The 15,906-nt window shown below is 33.1% G+C and overlaps 1 protein-coding gene across 3 annotated transcripts in view; it reads right to left on the bottom strand.

Annotated features, from left to right (window-relative positions):
- LOC149800624 (stAR-related lipid transfer protein 5-like) overlaps positions 1-15,906 on the bottom strand; it is a 124,951-nt gene that overhangs the window by 37,613 nt on the left and 71,432 nt on the right. For all 3 annotated transcript variants that reach the window (XR_016420537.1, XM_089954614.1, XM_089954613.1), the window contains exons 4-5: positions 6,844-6,961; positions 5,201-5,294 (exon numbers count right to left, since the gene is read on the bottom strand). Coding sequence is in view for 2 of the 3 variants with exons in the window: in XM_089954614.1 (XP_089810740.1) it covers positions 5,201-5,294; positions 6,844-6,961 (212 nt within the window). In the remaining variant the exon portion in view is untranslated. The remainder of the gene's footprint in view (positions 1-5,200; positions 5,295-6,843; positions 6,962-15,906) is intronic.

The following is a 15,906-nucleotide window of genomic DNA, read 5'->3' on the forward strand; positions in this document are numbered from 1 at the left end:
ATAAATACATAAAGAAAATGACAAGCCATCAAGGTTTACTGAAAGGATCAACATACAAGCACATGGTGAATTAATAACACCAGTCCCTTGAAGGTACTGATGACTTAATGGGCAAAAAGAATTTCCATGAATTCTAGATAAAACCATGTCTTCCTTTTAACTGTCAAGGATTGACTGACATTCTTCAACATTAACATGATTTTCATTTGCTGCTATGGTATGCATATTGAATGTCAGCTTGGCACCATTTTCATTTAGGACAAAGTGGACATCATTAGAAGTCTCTTGGTGAAAACCCCATGTCATAATTATCATAAGAAGTCTGTTGGTGAAAACTCAATTTTGATATAACCATCCACTTCATATGCAGGAGTAGCAATGAAAACAAAGATTTTCATGATGGCTGCTGTGGTGGCCATACTGGATGCCAGATAAGCAGCATTTTCATTTATGACCAAATATGCATCATAAGACATCTTGTGATGAAAACTGCATCAATATGAGTTTGCATTAAAGTAAAGTTAAAGTATGATTTTTAATATGGCTGCCATGGTGGCCATACTGGATGTCAAATTTTCCATTAAAAAAACAATGACAATATGTTCAAGGTGGCTGTCATGGTGGTCATGCTATATGTCAGATCAGCACCATTATTTATTTGGCACCAAAATGACTGATGAAGGAGTGGATGCCATAAAATGATAGGTCCTGTCTTTTGGCAGTCAAATAAAAGAAAATGTTGGAACAAGTATATGTTCAGGACAAGCAGCTTTAACGAGATATTTCACAATGGCTGCACCAGTGAGAACCGTTTTAGTGAAATCCTCATGTCAAACAAAATTTTCAAAACCAGTGCCATACTGCAGTTCTGTCCATGTGATCAGCACCAATTTAGGACCAACAACATAGGATATGTGTATGTGTGTGAGTGTGTTATTTGGATTTTTAATGTAGCTTTAACGATCTTTCAGTCATATCGCTACAATGTCTGCAGTGTGACAGTTGATAGTGATGTTTAGCAGTGAGGCATCATGCCGCAGACATGTGGCATGATGTCCCACACAGTTACATTATCCTGACACCAGGCCAACCAATCCTAAACTAACCTTTTAATGCTGAGTGCCAAGTGAGGCAGCTGCAAGTACCATTTGTACAAGTCTTTGGGATGACTCGGCCAAGGTTTTGAACCCATGACCTCACACATCCGAGGCAGACACTCTAACCACTTAGGCCACCAGAGCAATCACAACATAGCACGGAAAATCTCATGTACTAAGACCCTCTGTTTCGAAGTGACAAAAACAAAATTTTCATGCTGGATGTAAGATTGGCACCATTTTCAATTTGGACAAACTAGATATCATAAAGAGTGAAAACAAGCGGTGTGAAGGTTAATATAAATAATCAAAACTGTTCGTCTTTTGGGGGTAAAAGAAAAACAGACGTAATAACGGCTTCTGCTAATACACATTTCCATTGTTTAGTAAAACCCAAGTGCAACAACAAGGCAGATGAAAAAATATATTATTAATTAATCAGCTTCTGGCAATACCAGTATATCAAATGTTACAAAGTTTGCAAAAATGTCCATGAAAATCAAATACAGTGTGACCCTGCCATAACTGGTAGTTGGGTGCATTAGAACCCTACCATGTTATAGACTAAACCATGTTATAAGCAACCAGGTCAGTTAGCTGAAGAAAACAATGCATGTACCCACCCAAAAATGCGGGTGGTGGGGGGGGTAGGGGATAGGTAATAAATATGGGCAGTAAAATCTGTGCTTCACTGGCACAGTTACCATCTTAAATTGATGCATATTAAATGGGAAATACACCTTTAGTGAAAACAGAGAAGACATATATATTATTTTACTTTATTTAGAAAACCACGGATTGGTACATATATGTGTATACTGTTTATATATACATGCCTTATGTATAACATGAATAGAGTACCAACACCGTGTAATCACCTGCAAATCTTATCACATAAATTGAATCCACAATACAAGTAATTTCATTGAAAAAATGCACACTCACAGATTCAAATTATTCAATAATTTTGTCACAGGTCATATAGGTCTGAATTCAGTGGATAAACATAGCACAATCAAGTAACGAATGATGAAGCACATTTACTTTTCAGTATGTCCCAAGTTTGCATTTTAAGCTGTCATTGGTAATGTTCGTAACTTTTTCCCTGCAAAAAGGAAACTTTCATGGCACAGTAAACGTGTTCCAGTCACGTTGGAAAAATGACAAAAATTCATCAGATTCCATTGCTTTTATTTAAGTTTGGTACTGACTTCTTTGAAGAAAAGTTCTTTGCTTTTATTGAAGACTGAAGTCGGCTTTCTTTGATGAAAGGTGCATATATTATTGAAGTCACTGCTAAAGGCCAGTGGGGCCGGGACCTGAGCTTTGGAGAACCAAACAAATGCCCGTTTCTTATTGTGGCGGCAACATCAAATAATTGTATTGCATGATTGAGACTGATTTTTTTTTCCATCTGCTTAGTACGTTTTCATAACAGTTGGTTCTTTAAAGGTAATGTTTTCTTTGAAATTCAGCAAACTATTTTATCTGGGTACATTTTTAAAAAAGGAACTGGCCATCATTTGGTGGATTGTAGTTAAGTTCCTCCCTGCCTATAGAAAAGACCAGCAAGTAAGACGGAGTTTGTTTTGTTTTTACATCTGTGGTAGTGGACTGGGAATAGTGGATCCTCTTCACACCGAACTTCAATGTGAAGATGAAAAGACTGAGCATAGCATGTTTCTTCAAGGTCTTCTCATTATCACAAAATGAGAAAAACCTATAAAATAAATTTCTAGTGTGCAAAAGAATTTGTTCTTAAGATTTAAGATGATGAAATGAATGTAACCATGTTCATTTTGATCAATGATACACACAGTACATAACACAATCTGCCCATATATGGTTCCATGTTTTATCAGTCCTTAGTGACATGAAAGCCTGTTTTTCATGCCAGAAATGGTAAGAAATCCTCTACTTCATTCTGTTAAAAACACTTAATTGCTTGTTCTGAGTCAATAATGGATATATTTCCTCTCTGAGTATTTTCCCCCATGTGATGAAATATCTCCATTATTCACACAATTCAAGTAAATATTCTCTCCGCATTTATTGATACACCTGTTCATTTTTTTTCTGATGTACAAATAATTAGTTCACTCTCATTACAGCATTGCAGTAGTATCTCTAATTACAACAACACTATATAGAATAATATGTAAAATATTCATTTCATTAGGTTTAGAAATAAATTTGCAAACTGTTATAAGAAAATTGTTTCTACATGACAAATTAAGGAAGAAAAAATAGTACTGACTTTTGCATGTACATACTTGCTTGTAAGTCAAGTCCAACTGTAAAATGCACAGACCCAGATCTGCCTTTGCATAAAGTTAGGAGTAATCAGTAGAACAAACAAAATATAGAACCTGGTCTGCAAGTGCATTATGCTATTGCAGATAAGGATCTTTGTTGTCTGCAGTTTGACTCAACTTATAAGTGAGTATATACAGTAATTGTTGCATAAAACAATAATACACCCATTTCACAATATGCGTTTCGGACGAGTTGCCATTCCTGATATTGATTGCTAAAAATCAAAATGAGGCTATCACTGCTGGGTGAATATTCATTATATTGACTTGGAAGCAGAAATCGGCATTGGAAAGTCCCAATAATATCATGACATCATGTATGTGTACTTAACAGTGTTGATTAATAAGAACATTCAGAATATATATATATATATATATATATATATATATATATATATATGATAATAATAATGAACCAATTACCCAATGTTTTTTTTACATAAAAAAACAACACACAAAGCCAAGCAAATGAAAAATATCTTTTAGTTTCAAATATATATTATCTTATCAATTATAGTTTTGGTATTTTAATTAAAATAACATTATTCTATAGTTTGGCATTCTAATTAAAATAACATTACTCTATAGTTTTTGGTATTTTCATTAGAATTACATTATTCTCTGGTTTGGGTATTTAATTAAAATTACATTATTCTACAGTTTGGTATTTTAATTAAAATGACATTATTCTATAGTGTGTTACATTACTTAAAATTACATTATTCTATAGTTTTTGTATTTTAATTAAAATTACCTTATTCTATAATGTGGTATTTTAATTATAATTACATTTATCTATAGTTTTGTATTTTTTTTTAAAATTACAATATTTTATAGTGTGGTATTTTAAATAAAATTACATTATTCTATAGTTTTTGGTATTTTAAATAAAATTACAGTATTCTATAGTTTTTGGTATTTTAATTAAAATTACATTATTCTATAGTTTTTGGTATTTTTATTAAAACTACAGTATTCTATAGTTTTGGTATTTTAATTAAAATTACATTATTCTATAATGTGGTATTTTAATTATAATTACATTATTCTATAGTTTTGTATTTTTATTTAAAATTACAATATTTTATAGTGTGGTATTTTAAATAAAATTACATTATTCTATAGTTTTGGTATTTTAATTAAAATTACATTATTCTATAGTTTTGGTATTTTAATTAAAATTATATTATTCTATAGTTTTGGTATTTTATTTTTCATTGATACAATCACTTTTCACATACACAAATGAGATCTCTGCTACTTGAAACTTGAATCTCAATGACATGCCTTTCAGTGAAAAATGCAAATGCAATTTGTTTTTTCAAAATTTCTTCTTTCATCAATTTTTTTATTTTCTGGAAATTTATATCTGAACATTTTTTTAACAAAATCTCCAGTCCATTTCAGTGTTTTTGGATAACCTTAACAACTTGTGAAATGTTGGATGTCAACATCACTCTTACATCTATTTTTGTAACTGTGAGGTGTCCTTATTCCTGCATAATAAGGCATAGGTACACGATACTAGCATAGTCAATTGTCCTCTGACACTATCCTTGTTAAGATTTATGATTTATTGTAATTGCTTGAAGGTTAAACACTGTAAATCCTCTGGGCTATAATTGATATACTTCTCACATTCTGGCATTTTGATTGTACGTAAAGCTCCCAGTAGTGAATACCTCATTTGGCAATTTATACATTTCGCAAGATAACCAGAGAGTGTTACTTTTCAGGTATTGTAAATGGTTCCATTTGCATACATACAGTAAATGATAAATTTCTTACTTTGGCAGCTTTCTACAGAATATTGCACATGGATGATTCCAACCCCGTACATGGCCTTTGTCTTCAGGGCACTTGTCGGTTGTTATACTGACGCCTGTAAATGGAAACAGAATCACTTGATATATTCAATTCATAGTTCTGAACAGCATTAGTTTAAAAATTTTATTCATTCTGCATCAACTTAAATACAAATTTTTACATCTCCCCCCCCCCAACATGTTGCTGAAAATTTGCATAACTTTTTACAGTATCAGCAGATTGTACAGAATTGTTTTTCCAAACATACTGCTGAATTTCTGCCAGCTTTTGACAAAATTTAACAACAGTCAGCTGAAGCTTATCCAGATATAAGCTTTACAATGATATGCCCCAGTACTCATCTGTCAGACCCTGTTTTAAATCCAATCAAATTTAGTGAAACTTTTCTGAACATAGTATATAATTTTTTTTTCCAGTTAGGGAATACTGTCCATATTGTATGGCGTATCAGAATTACAATGTCACACTGCAGACATTGTAGCAATATGACTGAAAAATTATTAAAGCTACATTAAAAATCCAAATCAAACACTCACACACTCATTACTAAAGTAAAGTAATTTTCTACAATATTTTGTTTGCTTATAATTGAGTTTTAGCATTGGGAGATAATGCTTGATTAGATATCTCAGCAAACCAAATTAAACACCAAAGCCAAACCCTGTTCTATGTCACTTCAATAATCCAATCATAATCATAATAAATTAACATTTTATCCCATCTGAATTATTTTTGATCTCACAAAGTACAAACTCCAAGCCATCTCAACAACTTAAAGCAGTGAAGCAGAACATCCTCAGATAATCAAAGTAATGTTAATATTTTTATGCTGATTGAGCCAATATTTATAATTCAACCATAATCATTTAATGTCCTGAATCCTTTTGGAATTACTTCTCTGTGTGTGTGTGTATACAACACAGGAAACAGAGTGTGAAAAAATGGAAGAATTTTAATGTTCAATTAGAGACAATTTTAAATTTTTTTGACAAACTTTTGAAATAATGCCATAGCCCTGCTATACATTCGAATTTCTTCTTCATTAAATAGATATTTAGGTCACACTGTGCGTTGCATAGATATTTAGGTCACACTGTGCGTTACATAGATATTTAGGTCACACTGTGCATTACATAGATATTTAGGTTACACTGTGCATTACATAGATATTTAGGTTACACTGTGCATTACACAGATATTTAGGTTACACTGTGCGATTTCATAGATATTTAGGTTACACTGTGATATAATTTTTTTCATGTATTAACACTGTGATGCGAATGCAGTCAGTCTACAAAATCTGAGATGTGAATGGAATATCAATGCCTTACTTACCGTTTGTAATATAGTGATCAGAGGTCTCTATATTGTATACCAAGTCTACAAAATCTGAGATGTGAATGGAATATCAATGCCTTACTTACCGTTTGTAATATAATGATCAGAGAGGTCTCTATATTGTATACCAAGTCTACAAAATCTGAGATGTGAATGGAATATCAATGCCTTACTTACCGTTTGTAATATAGTGATCAGAGGTCTCTATATTGTATACCAAGTCTACAAAATCTGAGATGTGAATGGAATATCAATGCCTTACTTACCATTTGTAATATAGTGATCAGAGGTCTCTATATTGTATACCAAGTCTACAAAATCTCGAGGTGAGATGAGGCCCATACAGGCGCTGGTCGTACAACATCTATTGATCCTCAACTCTGGCTGAAATTATGCAAAGAAAATGACACACATAAGATATAAGTTAAAAATATTCTTGTAATGTACTAAAGAAACTACTATGATTGAAAATTGTCAGCTCAAAATATGGTAGTGAAACCTGTCAATAAAAGGCACCTAAAGGATAGTTACTGTATATACCACTTACAAATCTAATCCAATTACAAACTGCAAAGACCCAGATATGCCATCAAATAATGCACCAGCAGATCTAGGTTTAGGTATTTTATTAAGAGTAATCAGTAGAAGAAACAATACAGACCATAATCTACCAGCTCATTATGCAATGGTAGATCTGTGTCAATTTTATTAGTAGCTGGACTCAATTTGTATGTGAGTATATGTGGTAATTTTGCCCTCTGCGAAGCATCATAATCAGAGATGTCCTTTATGAGCATGAAGAAGAGTTCATGAATGATGTCCATTATGAGTAAAAGTATGAATAAGGGTTCAGGAATGATGTCCTTTATGAGTATAAGTATGAATAAGGGTTCAGGAATGATGTCCTTTATGAGTATAAGTATGAATAAGGGTTCAGGAATGATGTCCTGGATGAGTATGAATAAGGGTTCATGAATGATGTCCTTTATGAGTATGAGGGAGAGTTCATGAATGATGTCCTTTATGAGTACAGGTATGAATAAGGGTTCATGAATGATGTCCAGTGAGTATGAAGATGGGTTCATAAAGGACATCATTTATGAATGTGTGTGTGTGTGTGTGTGTGTGTGATTTGGATTTTTAATGTAGTTTTAACAATTTTTCAGTCATATCACTACAATATCTGCAGTGTGGCAGTTTACAGCAATGTCTAGCACTGGGGCATCATGCTGCAGACATGTAGCATGATGTCCCACCCAGTCACATTATCCTGAAACCAGGCCAACCAGTCCTCACATTAACCTCTTAATGCTGCGTGCCTAGTGAGGCAGCTGTTAGTACCATTTTTAAATGTCTTTGGTATGACTCGGCCGTGGATCGAACCTATAACCTTCCACATCCAAGGTGGATGCTGTAACCACTAGACCACCAGAGCGGCCCTTTATGAGTATAAGTATGAATATGCATTCATGAATGATGTCCTATATGTGTATGTGCATGAAGAAGGGTTTATGAATGATGTCCTTTGAGTATGTGTGTTTGAAAAAGAGTTCACGAATGATGTACTGTATGAGTATGAAGAAGACTTCATGAATGATGTCCTTTGAGTATGAAGAACAGTTCAAGAATGTTGTCCTTTATGTGTACGAAGAAGAGTTCATGAATGATGTCCTTTGAGTATAAAGAAGAGTTCATGAATGATGTCCATTGAGTATGAAGAATGGTTCATGAATGATGTCCTCTGAGTATGAAGAAGAGTTCATGAATGATGTCCTTTATAAGCATGAAGAAGAAATCATGAATGTCATTTATGAGCATGAAGAAGAGTTCATGAATGATATCCTTTGAGTATGAAGAAGAGTTCATGAATGTTATTTATGAGTATGAATAAAGGTTCATGATTAATGTCCTTTATGAGCATGAAGACGAATTACTGAATGAAGTCCTTTGAGTATGAAGAAGAGTTCATGAATGATGTCCTCTGAGTATAAAGAAGAGTTCATGAATGATGTCCACTGAGTATGAATAAGAGTTCATGAATGATGTCATTTGAGCATAAAGAAGAGTTCATGAATGGTGTCCTTTATGAGCATGAAGAACAGGTCATGAATGATATCCTCTGAGTATAAAGAAGAGTTCATGAATGATGTCCATTGAGCATAAAGAACAGTTCATGAATGATGTCCTTTGAGCATAAAGAAGAGTTCATGAATGGTGTCCTTTATGAGCATGAAGAAGAGGTCATGAATGATATCCTTTGAGTATGAAGAGTTTGTGAATGTTATTTAAGAGCATGAATAAAGGTTCATGAATGATGTCCTGTATGAGTATGAATAAGAGTTCATGAATGATATCCTTTCAGTATGAAGAAGAGTTCATGAATGATGTCATTTATGTGTATGAAGAAGGGTTCATGAATGATGTCCTGTATGAGTATGAAGAAGAGTTCATGAATGATGTCCTTTATGAGTATGAATAAGAGTTCATGAATGATGTCCTGTATGAGTATGAATAAGTGTTCATGAATGATGTCCTATATTCTATATGTGTATGAACAAGAGTTCATGAATAATGTCCTTTATGAGTTTAAGAGTTCATGAATAATGTCCTTTATGAGTTTAAGAGTTCATGAATAATGTCCTTTATGAGTTTAAGAGTTCATGAATAATGTCCTTTATGAGTTTAAGAGTTCAAGAATGATGTCCTTTATGAGTATGAATAAGAGTTCATGAATGATATCCTTTATGTGCATGAACAAGAGTTCCTGATTGATTTCCTGTATGAGTATGAGGAAGAGTTCTTGAATGATGCCCTTTATGAGTTTGAATAAGGGTTCTTGACTGATGTCCTTTGATTATGAAGAAGAGTTTACATATGACAAAAGTTCATTTCTAGAACAACAATTTATAATTAGACAAGGTCTGTTACTAAAATTATAATAAAGAATACGGTAAGCATAATGTCCTTAGGGACCCTGAGTGGCTGAGTGGTCAAAAGTGCTCTCTGTTATGGATCACTGCCATCTCACCTCTGTCTGTGTGTGTTCGAGTCTCGGATTCGGCCAATGTGGGTATGTGAGAAAGCTTGCCAGTAGCTTCTCGTGGGTTGGTGGCTCTTTCTGGGGTTTTTCCAGGTTCCTCCTCCACCATTAATACTGGCCGCCATGTATAGCCTATCACGTGCTGAAAAATGGCATTAAACCCTACAACAACAACTACAACAATATAATGTCCTTGACTCATACCAACATAATGATTCTAATATTTAACCCACACTCTTATAAAAATATTAGCTATGTATTAATTGTTTACCAAATTAAAAACATTAGTGTCTCTAATCAGGAACACTTGATTTTGTACCAGGCCAAGTCCAAAATATAACTAAACATAACACATACTGATGGAGAAAAAAACTAACAAACAATACAAGTTAAATACACATAACACTGGTGATCACTCATAAAGTGCATTTATATAATAACACAGAACAGATCATGATGCTTTTGGTTGTGAATTACAGGTGGTCACTCAAAGATGAGGTCTCTCAAATCAGGTTTGCTGTACCATATTAGATGTAATTTTTTATACAAATTTCATCAACTATTTTTATGAACATATGAAAAACTACAGGTAAAAAATATTAATCATCTTTTTAAGTTTATTCTAAACTAAAAAATACATGCAATATATCTTAAAAATAGGAAAAGGTTCTTTGTATGAAAAGGTCAAAGGTGAAAAAATAATTGTCGATTTTAATGATATAGAAAAACTGCAGAGTACAAAAATGACATAATATGGTATACTGAAAAAAATGTCTGGTGTCTAATTTACTATGACTGTAATTCTGAAGAATGCTAAAGATTCCTATCTTTCAAATTCTGTGAAGAATTCATCTGGAAACTTCATTTATTTCTAGTACCATATATACTCAATTATTAATCAAGCCAAACTGCACAGAGCCAGATCTTGTGTTGCATAATGTGCCAGCAGATCTGGGTCTATGCAGTTTTGTTAGACTTAATAAGTAGAACAAACAAAATAAACCCTGATCTGCTTGCACGTTTTGTGATGGCAGATCAAAGTAAATGTTTTTCACAATTGGACTCGACTTATAAGTGAGTATAAATGATACATTTCTAAGCAATCAGTTAAGCCCAGCCCTCATTTAAGTAGGTGGGTTTTTACATAAGGGATCAATAACTGCTTATGAAAATATTTTAGTTACACAGGTAATGCAAACATTCATTTCACTGAAAACAAACAAATGCATTATTTCATGCACAGCAGTACAATAGTCCAAACACTATGTATTCAAAGTGAGTAAATAAAATTGCCAATTGTCCTAGAAAATGGGTGGAGTGAATCTGCAGATATGAAAAGAAATGTAAACAATGACAATGCAAGACTAAGTAAATTTAAGAGCCAACTTAGTCATAAACAGTGACAGAAGGTTATTTTCAGGCAAATTATTTTTTCCTCTGGTGTGAAAATAAAATCTTTTGCTAGCAAAGTTCATTAAGTGCAAATAATACTATATCAACATTCCCAAAATCAAACTGCTTTCTAAGGAAAGAAATACAATGATTCCTGTTTTTTACTCCATGTCATGCCAGCTGATCATCGGCAGACTTATTGATGTGAAAGACCAAATATAACTTCACAGATATTCAACACATTGGAATCTTAAGAATACACATGCAAGTAAATTGTACAGTATCATAAAAGCAGGCACATTTAATAATGTACTGTAAAACCTGTCTTGAAAGACCACTCTGTGACAGACCATCTGTCTTGACAGACCAGGTTCTTGGTACACCATTTTTTTTATTATATAGTTTTATGACATATCATGAAACCACCTGTCCTGAAAGACAAACATAATCTGGCAGAGGGGAAGCTTATCAAGACTGATTTTACGGTTCCATGTATTTAATTCCTGTTAAAAAGGAATCGATGATGAAATTGTTTCCCAATTTGGACCAAAAAAACATTTGAGCTGTTAAAGTGTGAAACTTAATAATCACAGTGAATGTTCATCAGAGGTCACCAGACACTGATCATGTGAAGGAAACTAAGGAATCTAAAAATGCTGTTGAATATCATTGCAAATTTCTTTGCCATGAACTATAAGATAGATAACTCTTCCTTTTTCATTAACTGACAATATACTGACTCATTAATAAATTATATTTGTACATTGCCATCAGAATATGAATCTGATTTCTATTTGTACATTGCCATCAGAATCTGAATCTGATTTATATTTGTACAGTGCCATCAGAATCTGAATCTGATTTAAATTTGTACAGTGCCATCAGAATCTGAATCTGATTTAAATTTGTACATTGCCATCAGAATATGAATCTGATTTCTATTTGTACCTTGCCATCAGAATCTGAATCTGATTTATATTTGTACAGTGCCATCAGAATCTGAATCTGATTTAAATTTGTACAGTGCCATCAGAATCTGAATCTGATTTAAATTTGTACAATGCAATCAGAATCTGAATCTGATTTATATTTGTACATTGCCATCAGAATCTGAATCTGATTTAAATTTGTACAGTGCCATCAGAATCTGAATCTGATTTAAATTTGTACAATGCAATCAGAATCTGAATCTGATTTATATTTGTACATTGCCATCAGAATTTGAATCTGATTTAAATTTGTACATTGCCATCAGAATCTGAATCTGATTTATATTCAAAACTGCTGTTTTATTATACTTTAAGTTTATCAAGTTTATAATGTACACTTTTGAAATTTTCCACCCAAGTGGCCAGTTGGTCTAAAGTGCTAACCATTACGGATCATTGCCATCTCACCTCTGTCTTGGTGGGTTCAAGTCTCAGGTTCAGCCAATGTGGGTATGTGAGAAAGCTTGCCAGTAGCTTCTCGTGAGTTGATGGTTCTTTCCGGGGTTTTCCCGGGTTCTTCCTCCACCATTCATGCTGGCCACCATGTATAGCCTATCTTGCGCTGAAAAATGGCATTAAACCTTACAACAACAGCAACACCTCAAGATTTCAAAATAAAGCTGTTATATAGTGTATTTCCAAATGACTTCATACTTGATCTGTATTACAGATGATTTGTAACAGGGTCTTCTAATGGAAACATGGGAAATTTTGCAAATGGTGAATAATTTCAAAATACAAATAAAGCTGTTATATAGTGTACTTCCAAATGACTTCATACTTGATCTGTATTACAGATGATTTTTAACAGGGTCTTCTAATGGAAACATGGGAAATTTTGCAAATGGTGAATAATTTCAAAATACTATAGGTTCTGTCCACCAAAGTTGAAATATATTAGTCATTAGTGTGTGTGTGTGTGTGTGTGTGTGTGTGTGTGTGTGTAGATGTGGGTGGGGTCAACATTTTAAGTGGACAATAAATAATTGTTGTGTTTTTTAAAAAGAAACAAGATATATGAAGTTGTTATTCACAATGTATCACTTTTCATGGTACCCCAGAGAAAAAGACCAAGAAGAAATATGATAGCTGAAAAATAGTTAAATAACTTCTTGTGTAATACATTCAAAAATACTGAGGGCTGGTACTTTATACCAGTCAAGCATAAAAGGGCATTATTATGGTGTTAAACATATTTTGCATCATAGAAAGCAATTAAAATTGGTGCTGACACATGGTGTGGTTGGATCAAACAATGGAGAGACTCACACCTTACAGATGTTGAAATATTTCTGGCCATTTATCCTGTTTTGTAAGCACTTGGATTTGTATATAATAAAGCATTTACCTATAATTAATGTACATAATAGTAACGAAACACCTGTGCATCTATTATACCACATAATGTGGTATCTGTCACTGACTGCATAAAATGCAAACAACAGCTTGAAGATTAAGTTACTTTGAAGGAAATAAATGTTAACAGTATTGTGAAGTTTATATTCTGAGGGATGATGGGGGAGACAAAGAACAAATTACATAAAAATACACAGATCAAACTAATGGCATTGTAGTTTTCTTTAAAAATATCACTTTAAAAAGGAGGTCACTGTGACATGCTTAGCTGTCTATGACATTGGAGAATTATACCATAGGGACATCTGTATAGATTCAACAACCCAAATTAAATAACTTTGATTGTATTTTTTAATCAATATATCACTGTGACCTACTTTGCAGATCAGTGATAGCCTATATATCCACTAAATCTGCAGTAGTTAAGAGGGAATCAATACTTGATGAAAATTTTGCATGTGTTTTTAGTACAAATCACTTGAGATGATTACCCAAATGACCTGTATTTATTACATCCAAATGATATGAAATCTTCTAGAACTGGAACTCTATTTACAGAAAAACTGATACTGTCTACTGCATCAAAGGGAAACAAAAAGGTCCGGTTAACAGTGGCAAAACAGTCACTGAGTATAAAGACTATGGTGTCTTGAACAATCCGTGAAGCCCGACTGCCCAAAATTTTGATCACTCACTGAGAAAACATAAAACTTATTTTTCAAGTGCTTCACATCTAATTTTTAACAATCTCTAAAATCCATGTCATTTTGTACAAACTGAACATAAAATAAAAGGAGGAACTTTCATCAAAATATTTCTTATTCAGAGGGGTACATCTTATGTTTGCCTTGTGTATTGTTAATCATATCTTTAAAGTTTGGCTAGTCCTGTCATTATTTACACAAGCGAAATGTATAAACCTTTTTTTGCTTTAGATAATTCTCCTTTTTAAATTCTTTCTTTTCTGTTTATTACAATGGGTTGATCTTCTTGTACATTTGATAAGTGTCCTATCCCCTTAAGCCTATGGTATTATAATTGTACATTTGATAAGTGTCAATGGTATTATAATTGTACATTTGATAAGTGTCCTATCCCCTTAAGCCAATGGTATTATAATTGTACATTTGATAAGTGTCCTATCCCCTTAAGCCAATGGTATTATAATTGTACATTTGATAAGTGTCCTATCCCCTTAAGCCAATGGCTTTATAATTGTACATTTGATAAATGACCTATCCCCTTAAGCCAATGGTATTATAATTGTACATTTGATAAATGACCTATCCCCTTAAGCCAATGGTATTATAATTGTACATTTGGTAAGTGTCCTATCCCCTTAAGCCAATGGTATTATAATTGTACATTTGATAAGTGTCCTATCCCCTTAAGCCAATGGCTTTATAATTGTACATTTGATAAGTGTCCTATCCCCTTAAGCCTATGGTATTATAATTGTACATTTGATAAGTGTCCTATCCCCTTAAGCCAATGGTATTATAATTGTACATTTGATAAGTGTCCTATCCCCTTAAGCCAATGGTATTATAATTGTACAGTTGATAAATGACCTATCCCCTTAAGCCAATGGTATTATAATTGTACATTTGATAAGTGTCCTATCCCCTTAAGCCAATGGTATTATAATTGTACATTTGATAAATGACCTATCCCCTTAAGCCAATGGTATTATAATTGTACATTTGATAAGTGTCCTATCCCCTTAAGCCAATGGTATTATAATTGTACATTTGATAAGTGTCCTATCCCCTTAAGCCAATGGTATTATAATTGTACATTTGATAAGTGTCCTATCCCCTTAAGCCAATGGTATTATAATTGTACATTTGATAAGTGTCCTATCCCCTTAAGCCAATGGTATTATAATTGTACATTTGATAAGTGTCCTATCCCCTTAAGCCAATGGTATTATAATTGTACATTTGATAAGTGTCCTATCCCCTTAAGCCAATGGTATTATAATTGTACATTTGATAAGTGTCCTATCCCCTTAAGCCAATGGTATTATAATTGTACATTTGATAAGTGTCCTATCCCCTTAAGCCAATGGTATTATAATTGTACATTTGATAAGTGTCCTATCCCCTTAAGCCAATGGCTTTATAATTGTACATTTGCTAAGTGTCCTATCCCCTTAAGCCAATGGTATTATAATTGTACATTTGATAAGTGTCCTATCCCCTTAAGCCAATGGTATTATAATTGTACATTTGATAAGTGTCCTATCCCCTTAAGCCAATGGCTTTATAATTGTACATTTGATAAGTGTCCTATCCCCTTAAGCCAATGGTATTATAATTGTACATTTGATAAGTGTCCTATCCCCTTAAGCCTATGGCTTTATAATTGTACATTTGATAAGTGTCATATCCCCTTAAGCCTATGGTATTATAATTGTACATTTGATAAATGACCTATCCCCTTAAGCCAATGGTATTATAATTGTACATTTGGTAAGTGTCCTATCCCCTTAAGCCAATGGTATTATAATTGTACATTTGGTAAGTGTCCTATCCCCTTAAGCCAATGGT

Source organism: Sinohyriopsis cumingii, chromosome 4 (assembly GCF_028554795.1).
Source record: "Sinohyriopsis cumingii isolate HCF-2022 chromosome 4, ASM2855479v2, whole genome shotgun sequence".
Classification (NCBI taxonomy): Eukaryota; Metazoa; Mollusca; class Bivalvia; order Unionida; family Unionidae; genus Sinohyriopsis; species Sinohyriopsis cumingii.